Source organism: Muntiacus reevesi, chromosome 7, assembly GCF_963930625.1.
Source record: "Muntiacus reevesi chromosome 7, mMunRee1.1, whole genome shotgun sequence".
NCBI lineage: Eukaryota > Metazoa > Chordata > Mammalia > Artiodactyla > Cervidae > Muntiacus > Muntiacus reevesi.
The window spans coordinates 97917485-97945329 of NC_089255.1; the positions used below are offsets into that span (position 1 = coordinate 97917485).

Genomic DNA, 27845 nt, shown 5'->3' on the forward strand with positions numbered 1-27845 from the left:
GGATATCTGTAGCAGCATGCTTCGTAACAGTCAGAAACTGAGAACAGCCCAGGTCCCCACTTACGTAGACTAGAAACAGAAATCTGGGTATATTCACACAACACAGTACCATTCGGATAAATGAACACACTGCTGCTCTATGCAAGAGGGATAACCTCAGAAACATAAAGTGAAGCAATGCAAAAAAGAATATGAATGTATTATTATTGAGTACAATTCCATTAAAATTTTTTAAAATACACAAACCCAGAAATTTTTATTATTTAGGGACACCAACATCTGGTATAGAAACACAAAAGGCTGCTCAACATAGCATTCAGGGCAGCAGTTAACCTGGGCAGGCAGAGGCCGGGGTAGGAAAGCAGAGTGCATGGGAAACTCACAGGCAACGCTAAGGGTCTTTGTTACACAAAGAAGCATTTATACACAGGTTACTTGTATTTTTATTTTAAATAGATTTAATAAATAGTCTTTGCTTCTACTCAATATTTAATTATGTTAAAGGATTCCAAAGTATCACATGTGAAGATGCTGCGTTAGTTGTAATAATATTTATAGGAATGCCTTTCAGTTATTGAAACATCACCATGTACGAACGCCTTCACCGCCCCGGCAGGGACGGCTGACTGCCCCTGGAGGAACAGCTGGCCTCTCCAGGGTTGCCTAACCCCCTGACTGTCAGCACGAGATGAGAAGAGCTGGTGGTCAGGCTTCCCTGATGGCGTGGAGGTAAACAATCCGCCTGCCAATGCAGGAGACATGGGTTCAACCCCTGGTCCGGGAAGACCCCACCTGCCGCAGAGCAACTAAGCCCGCGCGGCAGAGCTGTGAGCCCGCGACTGCCGAGCCGGCGCGCCGCAGCACTGAAGCCCCCGCGCCCGGGAGCCCGCGCGCCGCGACGAGAAGCCCGCGTTCCGCAGCACAGCGCAGCCGGGGACAGCCGCGCGCAGCGGCAGCGATAGCACAGAACAAACCGATTCTGTTACGAACGCGTGGTTACGTATCTTGAAGAAGCAGCTCAAGTTCCTTGGGTTAACGGGGACCAAGTGTGAAAGTCAAAGTGTTAGTCGCACAGCCGTGTCCGACTGTCCAGGCTCCTCTGTCCGTGGGCTTCTCCAGGCAAGAACACTGGAGTGGGTAGTCATTCCCTTCTCCAGGGGATCTCCCCCACTCAGGGATCGAACCCAGGTCTCCTGCATCACAGGCAGATCCTTCACCATCTGAGCCACCAGGGAAGCCCCCAGTGGGAACCAAAAAGCTCTGTAATTCTCTGCATCGAGCTAAGACGCTAGTCAGTCAATTCTTGGTTCAACCGCCGGAGAGGCCTGACCCTAACAGCAGGAAGCGCTCTCGTCTCCCCCTAGCAGGGGCTGAGGAAACATCCACTCCACCCCCAGGCTGGGGTGGGTCACAACTGTGGGGACAGGAGACTCACGAGGCCATCCCAGGCTTCCCAGAGTCTGCAGCTCTGCGGGAGACGAGCTGGTCACAGACAGACAGAACGCTACGGGGCAGTCGGGACAGGTGCCAGGGAGCCCTGTTGAGGCTGGTGTTGAAATGTTTTACCAGGATGGGAAGAAACCATGGGACCCACCGACTACATCTGGCCCCCCGACTTTTAATAAAGTATTCTTGGGAAGAAGTTTCCCATCACAAAGAAAGAAATACAAATATTTAAAAAGCAAACAAGTCATCAGGGCTCTCAGTCCTGCTGCCATATGCTCTGCTTTTTTGAGCTCACAGCTTAACATTAAAATAACAGGCTCGCATTCCTCAAATATCTCTACTGCTGTTCCTTGCTTCCACTACTTGAAAAGGCTGTCAGCTGCAGTCACTTGGAGGCATTACCATATTAGCCACCACTGTTTACTGCTTGCACTGCGGCGCAGCTATTAGTTTAATAAGCCTGCTCTTCTCTCGGATGACACCCCAGGCTGTCTACGCGAGAGCCACAGGCTGGAGACTTGATTTCTAACGAAGGTGCCGAGGGTGGGAGGCAGGAGCAGCCACTTTATAAATATTGATGAGAGTAACGGAATTCAATCGCATCAGGCTAAACTTTACTGATGGGCCGTGCACTTTTTAAAGTGCTTCAACCACTTTATGGTTCCATGGGCTAACCAGCCTTGGATAAAATCCAGACATGTCCTCAGAGAGCAAAAGAGCAAGCTTGAGACTTCCAAGAAGTCAAACACGGAGGCAAAACTCTTTAATTCACTCTGCATAAATAGCTGAACCTACAGAAGAAATCTCCAGTCAGAGGTTTCTTGGATTATAAAGAGAATTTTCTCGATGGGGAGAAGAGAAATGCCCTTTTCATTTGAAGACAAAGAAATGTTTGTAATGGAAATGTGTGAACCAATTTTCCAAGGGGAGTTGCTGAAATGCACTAATTAAAACCACAGTGAGGGGAGGAGGCAGAGAAATAAAGCCAAGGCTGAGCCACTTAAACTTTGCAACATTTCTGAAAGCAGAGAGGGCCAGCCCACCTTTCTTCCCCTGCCCCTGCTGCCCCGGCCGCTGCCAGCCTGCAGGGCCGCTCACTGTTTCTGCCCACTGTGTACTGGTTACTAAGCTCCTCCACCGAGAACAGGATGGGAACCCAGCAACCCCAAAGACAAGGTCCTTCCCAACAAAGCCTAGTCACCGCCCTGGACGCAGGGATTCGAAGGGAGGAGGTGAAGATATGCAGACAATTCCAGCACACGGCGCTCTGTAAGGGCATTTCTTAGCTTACATACAAATATTGTTGATTGATTTAAGGCATTCCGTTTCCAAGAGAATAAAACTAAGCACAAAGGGGATGGGTACCCCGATCAAAGCCCTAAAATGCAGTGACCACCTGGGATTCGGGCGAGTCCTTGGTGGCGTAGGACAAACAAGCTATAAAGCAATGGTTCCCAAATTTTAGTCATGGGCGTTTCTTCAACGTAGCTTTTGCCGTATCCACATATATTAATATTTTCCTTTAAATTCACTTTAAAACAAGTCATTTAAAATTTTTTAGTCTCCCTCTGAGCAATCGTTTCTATGAAATCACACTTTGATATGCAGCTGTATTTTTTCTAATGTTCATTTAAAAATGCATAACTGTTAAAGTGAAACAGTTCATCCATAATGCATTTCAAATCATCTTGTGTACCTCAAGGGTACACACTGGAAAAAAAGGGATAAAGTGTTTCAACTCAGGTTGATTTGAGAAACTGTTTCTAAATATCACGAAAAAACAAGAGTAAAGAGGATTTTGTACCATTTACCACCAGCACGTCCATGAAGGACTTGGACAAATTGAAGAGATAAATTTCACACCTTCTGCATAAGGAAAAACAAGTAAGTCCGGGATCACTTACATAAAATTTTCTGGATATTCGCTCAGGGCCATGTCGATGATATTCAGAGCATCGTGGTAATGCTTCTGCGCTGAGAGCAGGAGGGCGAGGAGGTGCAAGGAGTTGGCATCGTCGCCTTGAAGTTGAAGAGCTTGGCGGACGTACCCCAGAGCCTCTGGGATCTGGTTTAAAACAAAACCCAGAAGAATTCTTAGACACACGGACACACATACCCAGCCACCATTTCAGTATTTGAAAGTCAAAGTATCAGTCGCTTAGTTGTGTCCGACTCTTTGCGACCCCGTGGACTGTAGCCCGCCAGGCTCCTCTGTCCGTGGGATTCTCCAGGCAGGAAGACTGGAACTGGCAGCCATGCCCTCCTCCAGGGGGTCTTCCCCACCCAGGGATCGAACCCAGGTCTCACACACTGCAGGCGGATTCTATACTGTCTGAGCTTCCAGGGAAGCCTCTGATTCTCTGTAAATGTCAGTTGTTTCAGCACGTGTCACATTCAGATTTTAAGCCTTATTTACGGCCGCCCCAGGATATTAACCACAAATATGAAAACAGAGGCCCCCTTCAAGTGACAGAGCGACTAATGAAGTGATACAAGAGACTGTTTCTCAGTATAACTGCCGATCCCAAATCTTTTATATCTCCCTAAATAAACAATTTCTCCCTTTCCCCACACAACTGGATTACTTTTGATTATGCCTAAGATAATTTCACTCTAAATGCAGACATAACAAATTGCCAAAAGTTTGTAAACTGCCTTAGCTGAACAGTTTCCATTTTTTTTTTCAGGTAACGCTGAACTGAAAGTACTTAGTAAGTTTCAAAACTTTAAACGGAGCTTTCTAAATGATCAGACACCTGTGATTATTTTTAAGTTCCTTTGTCTTGGATCTCTATTAGACATCAAGGAGATATACAAACAAACAAACAAAAAAAACCCCACACCTTTTCAAACTACAATCCAAAATAACGCCATCCAAGAAACAAATTGCGATGCCACACACAAAGCAGCTGTATCCAAACGTAAGTAGGACCAGATACAACTTTAACCTTTAAGATCCGACAGCTGTTGAAGACTTTCTTCAAAATCACCCAACAAAAGGGTTGATAAAATGCAGACATAACGGATGTTTGAATGCCAGAGTTTCCACACAGGTTTAACAGTATCCACCCACCAAGCAGGAGACCTGGGTTCAATCCCTGCGTTGGGAAGATCCCCTGGAAGAGGCAATGGCACCCCCCTCCAGTGTCCTTGCCTGGAGAATCCCACGGACAGAGGAGCCTGGCGGGCTACAGTCCACGGGGTCACAGAGTCGGACGCGACTGGGCACGGCGGCGGCAGCAGTGGAGCGCGGGGCCTGGCCCGAGACAGGCCTCCTTACAGCGCGGCGCAGGACGCCGCCTGCCCGCCCCCTCCGACCCCGGCCCGGGTGGGACCCCTCTGCTCTTCTGCTTCCTCCCAGCCCCCGGCATCTCACTCCTTAGCAAGGAGCCATGACTTCCGTCTGTCCCCACGTCTATCCGTTTTCCTCTCTGAAGTTCCATTTTTGATGAATATAAGTTAAATATGGTGGTTTAGAGGGGCTCTCTGCTTTTGAGCCCTAGACTCCCAGCTATCACAGTGGGGACCTCTCATCTCACGGGCGGTGAGGGGAGGGTCTGCAATCCAGAGAGGGGAAATGCCTTGGGCAGGGCCCCCAGCCCCGTGCTGAGACCAGAGCGGCTCGACATCCAGTTCCTCCCCGACCCCCTCCTTCGGGTCAGATGGCAATGGCTCTGTGGACAAGGGGGCTTCCTTGTGGCTCAGCTGGTAAAGAATCTGCCTGCAATGCAGGAGACCCGGGTTCAATTCCTGGATCAGGAATATCCACTGGAGAAGGGACAAGCTACCCTCTCCAGCATTCCTGGGCTTCCCTGGTGGTTCAGCTGGTAAAGAATCCGCCTGCAAAGCAGGAGACCTGGGTTTGGTCCCTGGGTTGGGAAGATCCCCTGGAGAAGGGAATGGCTACCCACTCTAGTGCTCTGGCCTGGAGAACTCCACGGACTGTGTAGTCCCTGGGGTCACAAAGAGTCGGACACGCCTGAGCGCCTTTCGCTTTCACTAAGGATGAGGGCCCCTCCCCGTTGCCCTCCCTGCCTGAGGGGCAGGCACACCGCTCAGGTCCTGCTGGGGGCCTCCGGAGGCCCCCGCGGCACCCACAGCCTCCAGCCACTTCTCCCCTCCCCGGGGGACAGCCTGCTGCGGGACAGCACTCAGCCTGGCATCCGGAGAGAGCCAAGCAGGCAGGTGCACCCAAGATGTCCGTTTCCAGGGAGGTCCAACCCAACCAAGAAGAGACGGATACAGGGTTCACAGTGGTGCCCTCTGAGGCTGGGCTGACCTGAAGGAACTGCAGGTTGGTTCCTTCATCCACCCAGCATTAGTGAGCGCCTACCAGCTGCCAGGGCAAAGTGGTGATGATGACAGACGGGGTTCCTGCCCTCGGGCACCCTGAAGTCTAGAAAGACAGGAGCGCGGGGCAGGAGGGAGGAGCGGAGTAGGGAGCCCCGAGAAGGAGGTCCTGGCGCCTAGGGAGGCGGCGGGGGGTCACCAGCCCGCAGCCCTCGCTGCAGCAGCGCGTGGTCAGGCCAGGGGTGAGCGCGCGAGGCCGGCGGCAGGACGCGGACACGGACGGGGTCTCTCGGTCCCCGCGGTCCCCGGCCCCCAGCGGGAGCCGCCTAGCGCCCTTCGCCGGGCTCCGCGAGGTCAGACGCGTGGCCACGGCCCGGCCTGCGGGGGAAGGGCGTGTCCGGGGAGCGGACCCTTGAGTCACCCTGCGGCCGGCGCCCGGGAATGTGCTGGGGTCACCGCCAGCCTCTCGCGCCCGGTGGCCGGCGGGCCGGGGCCGCAGCGGGGGAGCGCGGCGAAGGCAGCGGCAGGAAGCTGCCGCCGGGAAGGCAGAGGCCGCGGAGCGCGTCCTGCGGCCAGGCGGGCACCGCGGGGGCTCCGGGGCCGGGGAGCCGCTGCGCGTCGCTGTTCACCCCGCTCCGTGTTTGAAAGGGACGGGTCTCCTCTGCGTGCACCGCCGGCGACCTCCGGCCGACGCCCGGGCCCCTCCGGTGGCGGCGTCCCCGCCGCGCAGCTCAGCCCCGGGCTCTGGCAGCGAGCGACGGCGGCTCCCTGGCGACCCCGGGGTCACCAAGCGCTGCCCCCACCCGAGCCGGGGCCCCGGGTCGCGGGCGTGACCTCCGGAAGCAGGGCCCGGCCCGCCGCGTGTCTGCGCGGCTGCGGCTCCAGCGGAGCAGGCCCCGGGGCCCTTGCCGAGGACCCGGCGTCCGCGGGGAGGCTCCAGGGCAGCCTCGGGGCGCCGCGCGCAGAGGTGCCGCCCCAGGGCGCGCTGAGGCAGCGGGCGCCGGCGGGGCCGGCGGGACTGACCTGTCTGGAGATGGCGAGCTGCAGGGCCAGGTAGAAGGCGGCCTGGTGGTCAGTGGGCGACAGGCTGTGGGCCCTGCAAGAGCGTTGGCAGCGGTTAGCGCGCGGCCCGCGGCGCCCGACCCGACACGCGCTCCCACTGCTGCTGTCGCTTATACCGAGGCCCCGCGGTTGACAACGGTCTACATCGCTAGGTGCATACAAATGAAAGTATCTGATGGCCCTTATGGACTCAACGTTTTCTTCTTATATGGTATCATCTTAGTCTGTCTCCAGTAAGTTCTTTTGACTAAAATCCTATTTTGTATGATGTTGACATAACTATTGCAGATTCATTTTGCTTCGTATTTGCATATCTTTTGTCACCTCTTTACTTTCACATTTTCTATATTCTTATAATTCAGTGACCTCTCTTGCAAACAGATTAAATTGCTTATAAATCCAGTGTCACTGTCTTTGTCTGGCTCTATAACACAGTCACTTATAATTATTATACTGATTCATATATTTGGTTTTAAGTATTTCCTTTTTTGGGTGCTTTCTATTTTTCTTCCCCGATCCTGGTTTCTTTCTGCTTTCTTTCCTTCTTTTGGAATTATTACTTTTCAATCAGCTTTAACTTATAAACCAGTCATACATGTTGCTAAAAGTTTTACAGTATTTTAAAATATGAATAGCCTTAGTACAATAAAGTCTAACTATAACTTAAAAGTTTTTGCTTCATTTAAACTCTTCTCCTCTGTCCACTAGCTAATGGAATGAAAGTTTCTCCTTGGACCTGCACGTGCAGTGACACATTTCTGGGTTTCATCTCGCATCGGCAATGGCAGTCGATGAGCCTGGCTCTGAGAAGGAGCCTGGGGTGGAGAATCTGCAGGCTCGCGGTATGACCCCCCGGCAGGCTCCTCCCTCAGACTGAGCAGGAGAGGCCACGTGTCACCCTGGGAGGCGGGAGCACTCCCGGCAGGGCGACGGCTGCTGTGGTTAACTTTTGGCTTGGCCTTGATGCTACTTCATCCAAATTTCTGGATTTCAGAGAAACCATGTGAAAATCAAAGGCCTGGCTTTGCTTGCAAAATGAGGTTTTGGTTTTTTGATGAACCGTAGGGAGAAATGGAGGATACTCATTCAGTCTTTTGAAGGTTCTACTAAGTTCGACGTAGTTTTCTAATGACATGCAATATCTAAGACTCTGGCCAGACGCTAGACTTAGTCTACCAACTGGCTTTTGGCGCCAATAGGAAGAGCCTATACTGGCCTCTTGCTAGATGGCAAACATGTCATTCTTGCTCTTACGTGGAAGTCAGTTGTATTTTATAAGCAATGCAAAATGTGGCTATAGATGAGACATAATTCTGTGTTCAACAATCCAGTGAGAAGAGAAAAACAAACTTTTACTTTCTTTAAAAGGCACTGTGGTGCAGAGTAACTACAAAAGGGGAGGCCCAGACCGTGAGCAAAACTTCGGGCTCTTCTGACAATATTCTGTGATTAAGGGAGGATCTTCTACCAGCAAATTCAACATGAAAAAGAACACCAAATCACTATGGAGTCAACTGTGGCAAACACACCAAGGATGGATTTCTACGGTAATAAGGCCTTTTTAATGGGGCTGTCTGTCTGCTGTGGGAAAAAAGGCAAAAAGTCTTCTGAGTGTTTGCAACCCAGAAAATATGTGAACTTCAGCAAGCCAGGGCATTATTTGGGCAATGACCCTGATGCTGGGAAAGACTGAAGGCAGGAGGAGAAGGGGACGACAGAGGATGAGATGGTTGGAGGCATCACTGACTCAACGGACATGAGTTTGAGCAAGTTCTGGGAGTTGGTGATAGACAGGGAAGCCTGGTATGCTGCGGTTCATGGGGTTGCAGGGAGTCGAACACAACTGAGCAACTGAACTGAACTGATTTGGGCAAATGTAGCTCGTGTGTGGGACTTGGGGGAACTAGGGGGTGGAGGTGGTATCCTCTGTCCCTTTTACAATCTTAAGAGCAAAACTCCCATCCTTAGGAAATACGCTTGCCTTAAGACACGGCCAGAGGACTTCTCTCACTTCAGTCTAAGAAGCTGAGGCTGAAGACTTGCCTGTGTTGCCCTTGGAGATGTCTTATTTCTAGCGGAGGCCTACTCAGAATGCCCCAGTTTTTATTACTTGACAGGCATTGGTTTTCCATGAATTTGTACATCAAAGAATTTTTTTCTTTGGTGTTCATAAAAAGTAAGATTGGAATGTCATGGTTTCTGTCTCTCCCAATTATTCGGGGAAAATGAATACAAAATGAATTATGAAGAGACTTTGAATTTGTTAGCATTATTAATTTTATCTCATCTTCTTTCACGATTAATAAAACCAGCTTCCTACAACCCTCAAAAAGAATTCCACAGAGCTGTAATTTTCTCAGCACGGTTTAGATTTTTTACAAATGAAGTTAAATTAACTCATGGTTGCCTCTACCCAACACCAACCAAGTAGAAAGCTGGCAGTGCTCTGGAGAACTCAAGGTGTGGATAAGAATGGTTCTGACCACGGGTCCTACTTAGTATCTTCAAGTGATTATCAAATATGAATCCACAGCACCAAGAAAGAGATGTGCTAGAAATCTTGGCATCACTGGGATGCATTAGGACAACATCTGAAGAATTGTCAATGCGGCTAATAATGAATATTCAGTAGCCAAATTTCTAATGAGCTAAAACTTAAACGTATACATTTTAAAAGATCTCATTTCCATAACTTGGTTAAAGAGTTGATCTGGTCATTTCAGCCTATGAAAGAAAAGAGGAGACATGAAGCTGCCCAAAAAAACTAGGGAAGTTCATGGTGCTCATCTCAGGGAGACTCTGAAGACCTCTCTCCTGCTGTGCAGGATGACTTCGGCCACGAGGCTTCCTGTGACAACACCGTATCTGTGCGGCCACAGAAACCCTGCTCGACAGAAATCATCAAGCAGTACAGGCGAAGGAAGGACATTAGTGATCTTGAAAACTGCAAGCCTGCTGGACTCTGTACATGAATTTAGAGCAGCCCTCTAAACCCCATTCCCACGTGGTGAGTACCTGGTGAAGCTGCTGAGAGAAATTCAGATTCCTAAAAGCGTCATCACAGGGAAGCTCACAAGGTGCTTCCTTGTCAAAGCGCCTCCATGTTCATTAAGTCCACGCTTCTTCCACAGGAAAAGAAGCAACTGTTAAACTACTGGCCCACTGAGGCACCACTGATTCATCCATCCATCCATCCATCCATCCACTCATTCATCTATCCATCCATCTACTCAGCCAGCTAGTCACTTAGCCAGCCAGCTATTCACTCAGCCATGCCTCCATCTATCCATCCATCCATCCACTCATCCATTCATCCAGCCACTCAGCCAGCCAGTCATTCACTCAGCCATCCATCTATCCATCAATCCATCCATCCATCCATCCATCCATCCATCCATCCACTCATTCATCTATCCATCCATCTACTCAGGCAGCAGTCACTCAGCCATCCATCCATCCATCCATCCATCCATCCACTCATTCATCTATCCATCCATCTACTCAGCCAGCCAGTCACTTAGCCAGCCAGCCATTCACTCAGCTATGCCTCCATCCATCCATCCATCCATCCACTCATCCATTCATCCAGCCACTCAGCCAGCCAGTCATTCACTCAGCCGTCCATCTATCCATCCATCCATCCATCCATCCATCCATCCATCCATCCATCCATCCATCCATCCATCCATCCATCCATCCACTCATCCACTCATCCAGCCACTCAGCCAGCCAGCCGTTCACCCAGCCATGCCTCCATCCATCCCCATGTGCCGTATCTACTGTGATGCCAGGCCCTAGCCCCACTGAGAGCCCCCACTCAGATCAACTCATCTTCTTAGAAAGCTCGGCAGACAACACTGGTTTTCTTCACTACACTTTTGTACAGGACAAATGAGTTGATTCAACCTCTTAGGCTGAACTTGTAAGCATATGAACAGCTGAAGGTCTCAATAGTATGGTGCAATCACGTAACTGGGATGTCTTCAAAAGTCATCTTTCTGAATCCAAGAGGGAGCAAGCCTTTTTGAATTCTGACTCCAGTCATGACTGAGTCCATTTTCACCCGTTAGCTCTGCAACCTCACCACTTTTTGATTACATCATTTTCTTTTTAACCAAAAATTACCAAACAGTTGTATTAACAGAATTGTGGGAAGACTTAAAATATATGGTAAAAAAAATTCTCACCCAAATGATTTTTAAATATCCATTTACATATAAGAAGTAATACAAATCCTTCTTATATACTTAAAATCTTTTCCTTATAGATTTTTGTGACATGTACTGTAACACTTGGAGAGTCCTAGTTAATGTGTACTTGAAACAAAATATTTTGATTCCTTTGAAAAATATACTTAAATACACATAAATACAAATTTAGGTTAGCCTTCCCCAATATAATCACATGGGTTAGTAGGATTTTATTCCTCTTTATTCCCATATGAACTAATATTTTAAAAATCCCATTGAATTAGAAACTAAGCAGAAGAAGAACAGAAAGAAATTCAGGCCAAGGGAACAGCTGTTACGTAACATGAAGTTATGAATTCTGCGGCTCAAGGCAGACCACCACCATGGCTGTTTTTAGAGAGCCAGTAAGATGAGCTGGTTTAAGAAAAGTGAAACAGATGTAATGACCACTTTCTTAGGCATCCATGTGTGGGTTTTACAAACTAGGACTGGAGAATTTAAAACTCCAAATCATTTGAAATGGAAATGCTTTCCACACTCGGTGCTGAAGAACATCAACAGAAACTTCGCACAGAGACAGGAGGTCTGCTTGCAGCTGGCAGTTGGTACTCTGTCATTAACCAGCCTGGGGCTGGCAGTGTGAAGGAGCTACAGTGAGTCTGCTAGGAAAGGGGAAGGAAAAAGATGAAAGCACCTCAGACTAACTGAAACCCAGCGGCAATGATTTCATGAAAAAAGGAGCACGTCCATGGTGACGGATCTGCAGGCAGCCCTGGTTCTAAGAACAGAGATCCAACAACAATTATCAGGGACTGAGGGAGCCTCCCCCAACGTCAGGGTAGGTAACTGAGCTTCTAATATAACCCCAAGAAGTCAGGGTAGCGCAGATATTAAGGCGACAGGATCAATACCAATTCTACACTGGACGTCACGGTGCTACACTTTCAGCGATTTATTACCCTTCCAGCAAGAATCAGATCAGGGCATGGTGGTGTGGGGGCTTCCCGGGTGGCACTGGTGGTAAAGAACCAATATAACGCAGGAGACGCAAGAGACCTGGGCTCAATTCCTGGGTTACGAAGCTCCCCTGGAGGAGGGCGTGGCAACCCACTCCAGGGTTCTTGCCTGGAGAACCCCATGCACAGAGGAACCTGGCTGGCTACCGTCCACGGGGTTGCAAAGAGTCAGACATGACTTAGCAGCAGCAGTGGTGTCGTGGGTACCAGGAAGCTGGTCAGCATCAGAGACCTTGACCTTCCCGACTTCCACAGCCACAGGCCTCTGGCTCTTCATCGCTGCATCTCAGACCCTCAGCTGCAGTGAACACACACCTCGTCTCATCTACTTACTGATGTGGGCCAAGGATCAAATAAAGGGTGTGAAAGGGCCCTGGGACACACAAGCACCTTCTCTAACTTCATGGAAGGCACAGCGATGGAGGTGACTGTACGGTGTGATGGAGCAAGGCAGGGACAGAGCAGCCTGGGGCCTGCGGGCCTGACTGTCTTATATTATATAGTCTTTCAGAGACTGTCCTAACGTCTGGCTTTTTTCATTTCCTAATATAAAAGTCTGCAGCTTGGCATGTTAAAAAAAAAGCGAGCAAAGAATGATCCTTTTTCTAGATGATGAAAAATGTCTTTAATAAAAGGAATCATCTCCGTGGACATAAAAAGTACCTCTCTTGGAGCTGAAATAACTTGATTAGGAATGAAGATGTGCTCAGATGAATAAACCGATGAAGCCTGCGGATCTACATCGCAACAAGTGATGCAGTAAGTTCTCTGCTGTCTGTTCGGTGCTCAAGAGGAAAGCCTCCCGGGTGGACACTGTTTACATAACCCTTATAAATATCTCTTCTTTTTATACTCACCGCGCTCTGGTGTCACTGTGCACAGCCGAGTGAAGAGGGGAACTCCCACTCACCTCTGAAATGCAAGAAGCGCCTTTCTCTGAAGGACCTCCTGCATCCCTCGCAGAGAAGCTAAGGAAAGGGTGCAGTTAGTCAGTGGCGTGGAGATCAGGGAGTTTTCGACAAATATAAAACATCACAAAAACCACACATTTGACTGGATTAAGAGCCACAGATTCTGGGTACCTACGTGCCCAGTCTATCCCAGGCGCTGAGGAGGATGGCAGACAAAGGCCAGGTCAACCTGAGGTCCTTACGCTTGGGCATAACTCTGCAACCATGCCAAGGGGAGAACGGGAGGTGGCTGGTCAATCTTGGCACCCCCAGGAAAAGGGGCCCATCTTCAAAAGACCAGCTGGGAGTTCCAGAGAGGAAAACATTCTCAAAGGCAGGCGTGTCATCCCCAGGTGAAGCACGACTGCCAAAAGGGACTAGAAGAGATTCAACCACCAGTGGGCGGATTAGACAGTCTTCAGAGATCCTTCCAGCACTGAGGACCAAGGACACCATGAAAGGCCAGTTAAATTCGCGTGGGCAGTGGCCGGGACCTCTGATATCTTAGTGTGAACCCCAGAGACAGACCAGGCAAACTCACCAATGAGACTGTAAATCAGCTCAACCCTTCCCCCGTGTACAAGAGAAATGGCACCTCAGAATCTGGTAGAAACTAAAAAGATTCTTTTTACTTCAACAGCAGAAAAACTCCTAGAGGAGCCTGCTTATGGTTTTCTCTGGAGATGGCCCTTACCTAACGAATCCAACAAGGCAGAGCCCATCCTGACATCGCTCTGAGGATGACGGAAGGCTGCCAGAACAGGATGCAGCTGAAACCCATGGCTAACTCAGAACAACAGTAAGTGAACTAGAGGGAAGCAGAGGGGTGAACCAGGGGAACCACGAATACAGATGAACCCAACAGGGCCATGCAACTCACCCAGTTACAGGGCTAATCAGGGGTAGAGCCAAACCAAGAACTTACATGGATAAATACAAGGTACTAAATTTCACTTCACTGAAAGCCTGCTATAGTTAAAAGATGTTTTGGGTGTTGCCAGTTTATCAAGTGTATATGAAAAATTAGCCAAAAATCCATTACTGAAAATCAATGGATATGCAAAATTTCTCCAGAACCTTTGATATTTTAGAGCAGAGGAAAGAAAGATTTGGGGTAATGTGTAAAATAAAATCTAGCAAAATTATGAAGGAAGAAAAAGGAAATGTGTGCTAGGGTAGTGTTTTCTCTTAAGGTGGCTTGTGATTGCTGGAACACATGAAGGGCTCCCAAGTGGCTGGCAAAGACCTGTCTCCTGAGCAGGGTGGGGACTGTAAGAATATTTTCCTTTATACTAATTTATGGAGTTAGATAATCATTTTTGAGATTTTTTTGGGGGGGTATCTGTGTTACATTTCACAGCAAAATGTTAAAGAAATAATAGAAAGAGTTCATAAAAACAATTTATCAATTGACCCTTTCTACAAACATTGAATTGAAAACCTCATTAAGCACAGAAAATATACTTAAGATTTCTTTTTTTAGCCAAAACCACATCTACTAAAACAGTAAGTACGTCCAGAATATACTGTGTCACTGCATGTACTGTGCGCCCCTAGACCACACACGCACATGCCCGCGAACTGGGACGCGCAAATGGAGAGGGGCAGGTACTGAGAACCAAGGTGAGCCCTGAACACGCCTACGTTCTGGTGCCTGAGACCAACACCCCTTCACACAGGGCGGGCGCGGGCCGGGGCTGGGGCACGGCTGCGTGCCGGCAGGTGGGTTGAGTTGCCTCTCACAGCTCTGGGCAGACCCCGCATCTGCCCGTGGGGCTCCCCCAGCACACGCCCCCGTGAAGAGGGGCCTGGGCGGCCAGGGCCACTGTCACCCCCTCCCGGTATGCCCTGTCTGAGCAAAGAGGACGCCGGGGGCAGGGGCCCACGGGACAGGGGCACCGCCCCGCGCCCTCCGGAGACTCGGGGCCCGCAGTCCCACCGCCCCGTGGGCGGTACCCCACTCACCATCAGTGGCCTGCAGACTGTACGTCAGCCCCAGGGCCAGGTAGCCTTTGGCTTTGAACTCTGACGTTTTCTCTCCTGCATCAACCACCGTTTTGGCAAACTTCTCAGCTTCTTCCAACTGAAAAACCAGATCAGTTAAAAACAACAACAACTTGCAGAATTTCTAACGCGAGTTCCCAAAAGCATCTGCTGCCAAAGACGATTTCTGATGAGTCATTGTTCAAATAAGTCCCCAGCCTTCAGCACCACCCTGGAGACTGCATTCTCTTAACCTGAGCCTCTCAAACAGGCCTCAGGACCCCCGCCTGGCCTTTTTCCTTTAAACTTCCCCGTGTTGCTTTGCCGCCCTCTTTCCCAAGGCCCCTTTCGCACTCTGGGGGGCTCTTTTCCGTCTCTGCCCTGCACCAGCTGGCTCTGTGACTAGGCTGTGCTAGGCACTCAGAAGGTACACACGTCTGTATGTATTATTTGTAAAGAATAAAGTTCTTGAAATGTTTTATGCTCGAGTCTTTCCTTTTTAGCATGACAGAAAGAATCCTCTAGGCTTGGATTTTCTTTCCTATAAGCTGTTAAAAATTTAAAAACTCCACCTATTTATTTTATTGAATTGGCCAAAAAGTTCATTCAGGCTTTTGCACGCACATGCCAGAAACCCAAATGAACTTTTGGCCAACCCAGTGCAATACACAACACGTGGATCTCATATCAGCAGATTCCAGTGGGAAAAAGTGCACCTGCAAATTACACCCACAATAAGGCGACCTTTTATACATCTCAGTAGAGACAAAAGTACCAAGGCTTGTTCCTTTGGAGTGTGATAAGCATTGATATTATTGAAGCTGGCCGACCGTACATGGGTGATAGCTGGTTAGCTGGTTTACTTCTGTGATATTTGGAAATTTTAATAATAAAAATCCAAAAATATACAGGAATGATTTGCTATTCTCATCTCGAAAAAAAGAGGTTTATTTAAGGCGCCATGGAGATGAACAATGCCATCGCTGGAAGGTGTGTGGCAGAGTCACCACTGGAAGCCGGCATGTTCAAAGTGCAGAGATTGGCCCCCAGCCCTGGCCCCCCTCAGACTTTGCCTGCTTGCCCCCTCGCTTGCCATGCCAAGCTGCCGAAACCTGCACGGACCACACGGCACCCTCACAGCTGTGTTTCAGGTGAGACCCTGCTCTTTCAAAATGCCTATCTTCTTCCCCATTTCCTGCCTCCCCCTCACCTCCAATTCCCCCTCCGCTGGGTGAGAATAAATGTAAACAAGCAACAAGGACCATTCTAGAAAACCTTAGCCAAAAGCCTCAGTCTTTGGGGCAACTTCCTATCACTAACCTCAACATGAATTTAAAGACAGACATTAAGACTCCACTGTATGTGACAGTCATCTATGTACCAGCAAGAGTCTCAGCAGCAGTCTGAGTTTTCTAGCGTCTGCTCCAATGGTATACTTTTGAGGAAGTACACCGACTCATGGCCGTGAGCAAACTCCAGGAGCCAGTGAAGGACAGGGAAGCCTGGCGTGCTGCAGCTCGTGGGGTCACAAAGAGCCGGACACGATTCAGGCACAGAACAACAATTAGGCTCCTCCCAGACCCTAACCTGAACAAGAACCTTTGAGAGGAAAGCCTCTGTGCACGGAGAAGGATGAAGGAGGCTGGGTTTACACACGCGCTAAAGCGGAGGGTACTCTTGGCCTTACAGAAGAGCTCGGCTAAGAGGGAGCCGCGGCGGGACCAGCGCGTTCCGGCCCTGTGTGACTTGCGTACGGGACGCATCTGAGTACGCGTTCCAGTTCTCTCTCACCATTTCCACCTTTGAAGCACATTCCCATGAAAAAGAAGCACCTGGAGTTTTACTGATTCCCTGAAGTCCCTGGGGTGGGAGCTGAGGCCTGAGAAGGCCAGGGGCCCAGGCCGGGAGCCCGGGGCTCGAGCAGCCTCCTCTCCGCCCAGCAGTGACGGAGAAGGGCTCGCGGGCACTCACCCAGTGCAGGGAGCCCATGCACAGCTTGGCGGCCAGCAGCGGGATGGTGGCGTCGTCCGGCCTCAGGCGGATGCACTCCTTCAGCACCTTCACGGCACGCGCGGACTTGGTGAGAGGAGAGCGTCCATGTGAGACTCAGCGTTTCTGCCCAGGGCCAAATACTGAAGGCTTCCCGGAGGGGCTTCTGCTGAGGACACCCTCTAAATAAGGTTTTCCAGCTTGGGCCCAACCGAGCAGGGGCCTGGGGATGGTGGGAACTGGAGCTTGGAACTTTTGGGGGACTGGGGAGTAAACTGTGGTCAGAGCAGGTGAAAATGCTTCCCTGGAATTGCCCTCACTTTATTCCCTATTTGTAAAAGTAAGGGGCGGGGGGGAAAGACAGCGGGGGTTCATGGTATTATAAGAAATAAACTACCCAACTTAAAATGTGTGTGTGTGTGTGTGTGTTAGTCACTCAGTCGTGTCCGACTCTTTGTGACCCCATGGACTGTTGCCCACCAGGCTCCTCTGTCCATGGGATTCTCCAGGCAAGACTACTGGAGTGGGTTGCCCTGCCCTCCTCCAGGGGATCTTCCTGACCCAGGGATCAAACCCAGGTCTCCCACATTGCAGGCAGATCCTTTGCCATCTGAGCCACCAAGGACGCCCAATTTAAAGCGCGCCATACAAACTTCTGCCTCCACTTGCCCCCCAAAAAAACCTTGTGTCTCAGACCTGACTATTTGTTAAAGGGCCCAAATTAAGAAGAAAAGCAGTGGCCACTGTCTTTATTGAGTGTGCTCGCGCTGAGACTCTTCTAAGTGCCTTGTGAGGGTCATCACACCGCCCGATGACGGTTCTGCGAGGCTGGTGCACGCGTCGGTGGGGTGGACGCCGGGGGAGCCGCTGTGGGGCGCCAGGCCCCTCTCCACTGTCCTCGCCTTCCACCGCACGCAGCCTCGTGCCACGTCTTGCTAAAGATGACAGACGTGGCCCTCCAGGGACAGCTGGCACTCTCAGATGAGTGAAAGCGGTCGGTGTGAAGAACCAACCTTGGTTTAAGCCATATCTTAATAAAGTTACAATGACTAGAAAAAAATGCAAGAATTTCAAAATTTCCCTTCTCACTGATGTCTCCATGTGGGCCCCCACATAATGAAGCGTGACCATTCATCCCTGAATGACCGCAGGAGCGTTTCCGAGGGCTGGAGCAGACGTCTGCCAGGCCCCAGCTCACCCCACGCGGGTCAAGCTAACCGCGGACGCGAGGGCCGCGGCGCGGGGCAGACTCACTTTCCCGGCAGCCATGAGCGACAGCGCGAACTGGTACCAGAGGTGGAACTCCTCGAAGGCGAACTTCATGGCTCTCTCCAAGCACTGGTTCGGAAAGAGGAAGGCAGGCAGACGGGTGAGAGCAGCCGGTGTCCCGGGTGGACAGGCGTGAGCGTGCGTCTGTGCGCACAGGCCGGGCCGCAGAGCAGCCTCCCGGAGCGCTGAGCGCGCCCTCCCGCAGCGAGCCCTCCTCGGCCGGCCGCCGCACCCTGCGCCGGAGGCCGGGCCGCTCTGCAGCTGCCAACGCAGCCTTTGCTGCTTCAGTTTCTGCATCCTTTATTTACAGTCACTCTCACGCATTTTAGCGTATAGTTCTGAGAGTTTGCACACATGTATGTAACAATGTACCCACCACGACAGACTAAATGAAGCGCAGTCCAATCTGCACCCCCCCCCCCAAATTCTCCCGTGTCTTTTGCAGAGAAGCTGTCCTGGCGCTGGCTCCGCCCACCCCCCCACGTCCCACTTCCAGATTGGAACCTACATTTCTCCTTACGACTTTTCCTTTGCAAGAAAAGTCATAGAAGTGAAACCAAGCAGTAGGTAGCTTTTTGACTGTGGTTATTTCCATTTAGGATAACGCATACGACATTCATCTATTTGTACAACCCAACCCTTGACCCCAAGGAGCTTCTCATGCAGAACAGGCAAAGAGGCAGGTAACTGAACTACTCAAATGCAAGGTCCCAACTGACAAGGGTCCCCAGGGGGGGAAGCAGAGGGCATGGCAAGGAGGTCTTGGGGAACAGGAGTCGCATCCTGGAGGAATGTACTGGAGCCGGGCTTTGACGGATGAGAAGGGAAAACACACAGCTGTGATTTGGAACTGGTACTTCAGGGCGTCCCGGAGGCTCAGTCAGTAAAGAATCCGCCTGCAATGCCGGAGACCTGGGTTGGATTCTGGGTCGGGAAAATCCCCCGGAGAAGGGAGTGGCAACCCACCCCAGGATTCTCGTCTGGGGAATCCCGAGGACAGAGGAGCCTGGCGGCTACAGTCCACGGGGCTGCAGGGAGTCGGGCACGACCGGGCGACGAACACGGCGACAAATGAGGACGCCGACAGCGGCTGTCAGACAGACACTGCCCCCTCATCACGACCACCCTGGAGACACACTTAACCCAGAGCTCAGAGCTGGCCATGCGGCCCACCCTGCACCAGGGTGTCGGCAGGAGTTGAAGGGAGGAGCACTCAGCTGGCACACACTTGCCCTCGGCCCTGGCCCGTCTTCTGCCCGGGACACAGACTCCACACTGGAGGTGGGACGGCCAGGAAGCGAGAACCCTGAGGACAGACGCGCCTCTCCAGGATGCCTGAGCAGGGAGATGGGCCGGCCCGGATGCCGTGGGACGCTGCAGACCTCCTGCCATGCGGAGAAAACAAACCCGCACTCGGTTAAGGTGCTACCAGCTTGTCAGCGCCTTCTGGATACACCTCTCAGTAATGCAGACGCCAAGCGGCAGAGCCCCCGAGCCCTCTTACCTGCTCCGCTACATGGACGAGCAACAAGCAGGCACCACTGTGCCTTTAGGAAGCGCAGCAGAGGAAACGAGAGGAAGGCAGCTCGCTGAGAAGGTCGAGCAGGCAGGATGAGGTGCCGGGGGCAGACTCAGCCCAGGTGTGGGGTGGTATGGCCGGGGAAACGTGGGGTGGACAGGGCTTACAGAGAAGGGTGAAAAGTTGACAGCATTTGGAAACTGATTTAGGGAAAGGGGATGAGGGATGAGAATGATGACCACATTGACGGAATGAGGCCAAGGAGTCAGTGTATGCAGAGAAGGAGGTGGACGATGATCAGAGAGGAGGTGTGTTCCAACAGCTCCGCTCAACTAGTTCACTGCAACACAACCACTAAGTACTTAAATGTATATACAGAAACAGTCAAATGTTTGAGTGCTTTTCTTCCTCCTCTGCTAAGAGGAATGATAAATATCAACTGTTTCCCTGATAAACAAAAGGAGCTCATAGCTGAAACAGTCTGTTCTGAACCAAAAAGCTAGATGCTATAAATAAGTGTGCATCCTTGTTTTCTTCTGCGACAAAGGCTAACACACTCATCATCCTCAGCGAGAAACATTCACGGAAGCTCAGTTGGTACAGAGCTCCATTCCAGGTGTGCCAGGGAAACACCAGCCCTCACAAAGCCTAGATGCAGAGTCCCAGGGCCGCCAGGGAGCTCGGGAAGCACCTGGCTGAGGCCCTCAAAGGAGAGGACGTTTCTCACTTCGGCTGCCAATCACCTCAAAACTCTTCTTTTTGTTTCCAGGCAGGGAGTGGGGGAAGGACACCCTGGATAAAAGGGGAGCAGACTCTCCCTTCCCAGCAGCCAAGCCTAAGGGTGAATGAAGGAGGAAAGAGATAGGAGTGTGTCGTGTGACCTGAGTATGGCTAATCAGATGCTCCCGTCAGATAGCTGCCTCCAGAGGTCAGAGCAGGGGAGCTGGCTGCTGGAAGCTGGTTTCCGTGGCTGGGCCTGGGGCCACAGTAGCAGCCGGGTTGGTGGAGGCCCTCCAGAGTTAACTGTAGCCTCCCAAACTGGGGCAGGAGCCTCCTTAACTTCTTCTCACTCCTGTTCTTCACCGTTCTATGGATCCTGGGTGCTAAATTGTTTGCACCAGCAGATGCCTTTTCTGTTTGAAAGAACCAGTTGGGCTCCGTTACTTACAATCTTGTCATGGGCTCCAAGATCACTGAAATGGTGACTGCAGCCATGACATTAAAAGATGCTTGCTCCTTGGAAGGAAAGCTATGACCAACCTAGACAGCATATTAAAAAGCAGAGACATTACTTTGTCAACAAAGGTCTGTCTAGTCAAAGCTATGGTTTTTCCAGTGGTCATGTATGGATGTGAGAGTTGGACTATAAAGAAAGCTGAGCACCAAAGAATTGATGCTTTTTAATTGTGGTGTTGGAGAAGACTCTTGAGAGTCCCTTGGACTGCAAGGAGACCCAATTAGTCCATCCCAAAGGAGATCAGTCCTGAATATTCATTGGAAGGACTGATGCCGAAGCTGAAACTCCAATACTTTGGCCACCTCATGCAAAGAGCTGACTCATTGGAAAAGACCTTGATGCTGGGAAAGATTGAGGGCAGGAGGAGAAGGGGACGACAGAGGGTGAGATGGTTGGATGGCATCACCGACTCGATGGACATGAGTTTGAGCTAGTTTCAAGAGCTGGTGATGGACAGGGAAGCCTAGCGTGCTGCCGTCCATGGGGCTGAAAAGAGTCGGACAGGACTTAGCGACTGAACCGAACTGAAGGCCATGAAGGTGGGCCCAGGCTCCTCATGACAAGCCCTACCTCCCAGCCCCCAACAAGCAGTTGTACCGCTTCTGCCTGAGAACCTTCCAGAACAGGAGATTCACCTAAACAGCAGCCAGAAACAAAGAATCCAGGCATCACCACAGATTAAGTGTGTGAATTCGGGTAAGCCAATTAACCCCCCTATATCTAGATTCCTCTTTATAAAATGGGAAATACACAGTAAGCAACGTATAAAAGTATCAGGAAGATCAGATTAGTTAATACATAATAAGCAACAGTACTTCAGATCCAGGCTAGTAGATTAGCTACTGTTTTTTTTTAAATGAATATTCTTAAATTAAGAAAGAAAGTGTAACATGAGGCCTATCGCTTTATCCAAATTTAATATATGAAAATTCAAACTTATAATACATTGTATCCAAAGTAAGTATTTACTTTATAAAATGTTTCCGCCCTTGAGGAAAGAATTCAGACTGAGACCCTTGAAAATAATGTAGAACTTTACAGAACCAAACTAGAATGTATGTTTGGGCTGTGTGCACGCTCAGTCGTGTCTGACTCTTTGTGACCCCATGGATTGTACTGTCAGGCTCCTCTGTCCATGGGATTCTGCAGGCAAGAATACTGGAGTGGGCTGCCATTCCCTTCTCCAGGGGACCTTCCTGACCCAGGGATTGAGCCCACATCTCCTGCACTGGCAGGCAAAGTCTTTACCACTACTCCACCTGGGAAGCTAGAATATATGTTTTATTATTTCCTTAATAAGTTATATGGGGCGTCCCTAGTGGCTTAGAGGGTAAAGACTCTGCCTGCGATGTGGGAGACCCGGGTCCATGGGGTCGCAAAGAGTCGGACACAACTGAGTGACTAACACTTTTAATAAGTGGTGTGGAGTGAACGTTTATGCCCCCCTAAAATTCATATGTTGGAACCCAACCCCCAATGTGATGTTAGGGGGCCCTGGTCAGGAGGGTGGAGCCACGGAGAGACCCCTTGCTCCTTCAGACATGGCGGGCAGTCTGCAACCCGGACTTGAGCCTTTACTAGACAGCACATCTGCCAGTCATGATCTTGGACTTCCCAGACTCCAGAACTACGAGAAATGAACACTTTTTGTGTACAAGCCTGCAGTATTCTGTTAGAGCAGCCCAGACGGCTGAGGCCCTCTTGGCTAACACTGCAGCTGTTCTGATTGCTTTCTGAGAATGGCCTCATCCTGGTCAGGGGACCCAACTGGTCCAAGCAGATGGTTGTTCAGTCGCTCAGTCACGTCCAACTCCTTGCGACCCCATGGACCGCAGCACGCCAGGCCTCCCTGTCCTCCACCGTCTCCTGGAGTTTGCTCGGACTCACGTCCATCGAGTCGGTGATGCCGTCCACACAGGCACTGTCCCACTTACAGAGGCGGCGGCGTGGAGCTCCACAGAGACTGTGCCGGGGCTCAGAGCGCAGGGGGAGCGGGCTCGACGCCCAGCGGTCTGCTGCAGAGCCGGGGCCACAGCTCCCCTCCGCCTGAGACGCTCCTTACAGACAAGCCGCTTGAACGGCTGGGCCCCCTCTCGCCGCATAAAGCCAAGTTTGGCTAAATAAAAGGCTCCTAAAAATGCCACATGTTCCCTGAACTATTTCTGAGATTCAGCAATACATACATACATACATATATATATATATATATATATTTTTTTTTTACTGCTGATGGAGCCCTTGTTTCTGTATCCTCTGAGCACTGGGGCCTTTCCAGCTTGCAGGATTTTCAAGAAACTTGACGGATCCCATGGCGTCCGCTAGCAGCACAGCACCATCTCAAAGGCGCACATCTGGACAGACAGGCCGTGGTTCCCTCTACACTGCAGACCTTTCACAGGCCCCTCCCAGCTCAGACCTCTTCCTCATTACTAAGGCAACACACATTCCAGTATAAGCTGTAGGGGTGTTATGGAGACGGGAAATGCAAGTCTACAATTACAAATTAACCCATTGCCCCGACTCAGAAATATCCTAGCTCTGGCCTCACAGCGAATGGCTCTGTCCTCCTGTGGGCTCCTGGCAGCCTTTCTGAGAGCTGGCTCGGAAAAAGTGCCCAGACAGCTCCAGCTGTGCCTGAGGTCCTGATGCCAAGCATCCTGCTAAGCCACGGAACATGTCCTCCCCGACGTGCCTGTAAATGCTGAGATCACAGAAATCTCTAACCGGCTCAGGGCAACAGGTGTGCAAGTGTGCTCAGTCACTTCAGTCGTGTCCGACTCTTTCCAACCCCGTGGATTGTAGCCCACCAGGCTCCGCTGTCCATGGGATTCTCCAGGCAAGAATCCTGGAGTGGGTTGCCATGCCCTCCTCCAGGGCATCTTCCTGACCCAGGGATGGAACCTGCGTCTCCTGCATTGCAGGTGGAATTCTTTACCGCTGAGCCACCAGGGAAGCCCCTCAGGTCAGCATCACAAAGGAAACCCTCTTCTAGAGAATGCATCTTAGGGCAATGGGGGGCTTGGGGTGTCACTGGGGCATTTGCCATCCACAGCCTCTGCTCCTTAGACCGGTGTTTGCTCACTGCAAGTCTGTTTAACTGTACCTTTTAAGCATCCTAATCATATCTGTATGTGATAGAGTAAAAATTTCCAGTTTCTTTCTTCTTAAAAATTTCAAACTAAGACAAAGATGGGGAAATAGCAAAATAAATCTCCATGTACCCGTCACCTTATTTCAACTATCAACTCAATTCTCAACTTTTTTTTTAAATATTTATTTATTTGACTGCACTGTCTTAGTTATGACATGTGGGGTCTAGTTCCCTGACCAGGGATTGAACCTGGGTCACTGTCTTGGGAGTGCAGTCTTAGCCACTAGACCGCCAGGGAAGTCCCTCAATTCTCAATCTTGTTTCATGTATATCCCTAACACATTTCTCCCCAACATATTACTTTGATGCAGATCATAGCATAACATCTTGTCCATAAATTTAAAATTTCCAGTTTTAATAAAGTAGGGAGATTGGGAACAGAATATGTGCTACAAAATAAAATAATTCACATTTCAATAATGGTCTCAGTCTAAAAGAAGTACGGATGAAAATAGACTTTTAAGAAGATGTAGGCTTTTGGGGGTGAAGCCAGATGGGAGTGGGGTGTGTGTAAGAGGCAGCCTCGGTCACCGAGGCCCAGCCAGGCTGGTGGCTGGAGAAGAGGCACGGGACGTGCTCACTCCACCCTGATCCTCCCTCATCAGCCAGAGCCTCGCTGTGGGGTTAAAGGAAGGAGCACACGAAAACGCTTAGGAGACAGACTTCCCTGTCGGTCCAGCAGTTAAGACTGTGCTTCCAATTCGGGGGGCTCAGGTTCGACCCTGGTCAGGGAACTAAGACCCCACATGCCACACAGCTTGGCCCATAAATAAATATTAATAAATAAATGAAATTTTTAAAATGCTTAGAAGTGTGGCTGGCACAGAGTAAATTCAATAAGCATGTTACTGTTGGCGTTGCTTTCATCACAGAAGCAGATGCTGCTGCAGGATGAGGTCTGCTGCGGGGAGCCCTGGGAACGGGGTGCCAGTGGAGGGCAGAGGAGGGTGGGACGGAGCCCCCGAGCAGGAAAGGGGAGATGAGAGCTGGACGCTGGCCTTTCTCATCTTCTGGTGTCCAGCGGAGAGACGGTGGTGCAGGCCCAGGGTCTACATATCCCTGAGTCACCCACACGCAACAGCAGCGTCACCCCCAAACTGTCTCCCTCACAGAAAAGAAGGTGCATTTGGCGACAGTACTATTTCTACCAGGAAAGAGAGGCCCATTCACTGTCAACACACCACTGCCACTTCTAAATCCCAGATAACATTCATTTAATACCAAGAATATTTGGGAGAACAGTTATTAGACTCTAGCTGGCATCCCAATCATTTGAGCAGTAGTCAAAATGTCACTTCCAAAATTGTGATTTCCTTTCGGTAGCAAGAGCTCGTCCTTTCCCGTGCCCTATTTTGGCTGTTCCTCAATCCGCCATCTCTTGAGGGGGCACCAGGAATGAGAAGCTCTTCTGGCACAAGAAAAGGGTTTAGCAATTACCTTCCCAGCCCATGACACGAACCGGGTGCATGGCAGTGACAGCTGTGCGACACCACGAGCAAGGAAAAGCCAGCATCTATTTCTGGAATTCGAGGGCGAGCTTCAGCCTCCACCAACCCACGGGGGAGGCGGGAGGGCTGAAATAATCAGACGCCCCTCAGATTTAGCCTGGAGCTGAAGTCTGAAATCCATCACCATTAAATAGAACAAATCACACACAGAACTTCCCTATTCACCTTTGTGGACGTGACAGCCATATCCTAAAAGTTCTCGTAACCTAGATTCTTCAACCAACCAAGTAGGAAGGTTTTCTTTGCTTCATCACAGATACTTAATGAGTCAAGTAATCACTGTGACTCCTGGCAGCTGTGTGACAATTATTAATAACTGAACATGGTTTATGATATTTCATTTAACATTAGCAATAAAAAACTAAGCAATTTAGATTTTTTAGACCATTATCTTAAATCCATGGATTGACATAATCAGAGAATGTGCTGACCTTTGACATGATCTCTTCCTGTTCTTACTTTACCAAGGATGTGGAAACTAAGACTCAGAGAGGAGACAGAACCTGCCCAGGGTCACACAGTGGCAGACCTGAAATTAGAATCCAAGTCTCATGATGCTCAGCTCAGAGCCCTTATTTCTAAATTAACTAAATATATTAATAAAAGTACAAATTAAAGTGCAGTTCAAGAGATCAACTCTACAAAGAGTCTGGGGCCAGGAAAAGCTTCTACAAGGCAGGCTGATGGGACTCTCAGCTACAAATGAAAGTCCTCCCACCCAGCTTTGAGAAAATATAGACAACATCCGTCAAGACTTGCTCAAGTTTTCTCCCCTTAAATTGGAAATAAAATTGAGCAAACCCCACATCCATGCCCCCGCTTCCCGTTTCTCTTTTTGCCCTATAACAGTGATACGGCAGAGGAGTTTCTACGCTCTGCTGCTTTGGCAAATGCTTAAATTGGAGGCCACCGCTGCCCCTGGCCACGGTGGGAGGAGTAGAGGGTGGGTTGTTTTTCAAAGGTCACAGGCTTTATTATAGAGCATGGACACTGGACGCCACCCTCTGGCACACTCTCCCCTCAACTACATGGAGCAACTGGATCAAGTCTGCACAGTGATAACACTGGATTTTAAGTGTTTTTATTTAGAATCTATTAATGGAAGAGTCGGGCTTCCCAAGTGGCTCCGTGGTAAGGAAGCCGCCTGCTAATGCAGGAGACATGGGTTCGATCCCTGATCTGGTAAGACTCCTCTAGAGAAGGAAATGACAACCCACTCCCGTATTCACGCCTGAAAAATTCCTTGGACAGAGGAGCCTGGCAGGACACAGTCCCTGGGGTCTCAGAGAGTCAGACACAACTGAGCAAGTGAACAACAGCAAAGGAAGAGGCCGCCTGTGTCTCATCTGACAGTTCACACGCTTGACCTCGTTATTGGATGCTGACTTTGTTGGACACACAGTTCCAGATTGACTGCTGAATGTATTTTTGGAATGTATTATCTCAATATTTTCTGTTTTCCATTGTAACTGCTGACTTGTTCTCAGTCAACTTGTCATAACTTAAAAAACACTCTCACAGGTGCTTTTTTTCTATTTTTGTTATTTGCATGAGAACAGAGATGTTTATGGGGTTTTTTGTTTGTTTGTTTACTCTATATCATAAAAATCCAGAGTAATGTCTGATGGTAGCTTCTCAATAAACACTTCTTGAATGAAAAAAAAAAAAAAAAACCAGTTTGCCGAGTGAGTGAAGGATCCCCAGGGCTCTGTGCAAACACTGCACCAGCCATTCTTTTGCTACTGTAGCTCTTTGCTATTCTTATCAATGAATCACTTGTTCAAGAAATGCGCATTTCATTCCTCAGCCTCCTCCCTCCTCAACTGCAGTCACCTTCTGGTCTTTCCCTGCCCCCTGGCTCCAGCCACGGGGGACTCGCCCCTGAACACATGCAAGGCCTAGAGAGGGGAGTAAGGGGGCCCCAGGGTCTCCCCCGGGGTGTGTCCTACACAAAACAGGTGCTCGATGAAGGCTTGAACATAGATCCAGTGTCAGGACCTACTCTTTCAGATGGCCTGTGAGGTGTGTGGGGGGGTGGCACAGACAAATAAGGAGGCATTGTGAGAAGTGCAGTGAAATGCAAAGAATCCAGAGTTGATGCAACATCAGAAACAATGAAGGGCAAAACAATCTTGAAAAACAGCAAAGTTGGAAACATAACTTCCCAATTTTAAAGCTTACTATAAAGCTACAACAATGAAAACAGTGTGGTATTGTCATAAGAATAAACATACA

General features: G+C 49.9%; 1 protein-coding gene across 6 annotated transcripts in view; it reads right to left on the reverse strand.

Annotated features, from left to right (window-relative positions):
• Positions 1 to 27845, reverse strand: part of TTC7B (tetratricopeptide repeat domain 7B) — a 266980-nt gene that overhangs the window by 80131 nt on the left and 159004 nt on the right. For all 6 annotated transcript variants that reach the window (XM_065941200.1, XM_065941203.1, XM_065941202.1 and 3 more), the window contains exons 10-15: positions 18181 to 18264; positions 16909 to 17013; positions 14920 to 15037; positions 12915 to 12972; positions 6760 to 6832; positions 3351 to 3511 (exon numbers count right to left, since the gene is read on the reverse strand). In XM_065941200.1, the coding sequence (XP_065797272.1) occupies positions 3351 to 3511; positions 6760 to 6832; positions 12915 to 12972; positions 14920 to 15037; positions 16909 to 17013; positions 18181 to 18264 (599 nt within the window). The remainder of the gene's footprint in view (positions 1 to 3350; positions 3512 to 6759; positions 6833 to 12914; positions 12973 to 14919; positions 15038 to 16908; positions 17014 to 18180; positions 18265 to 27845) is intronic.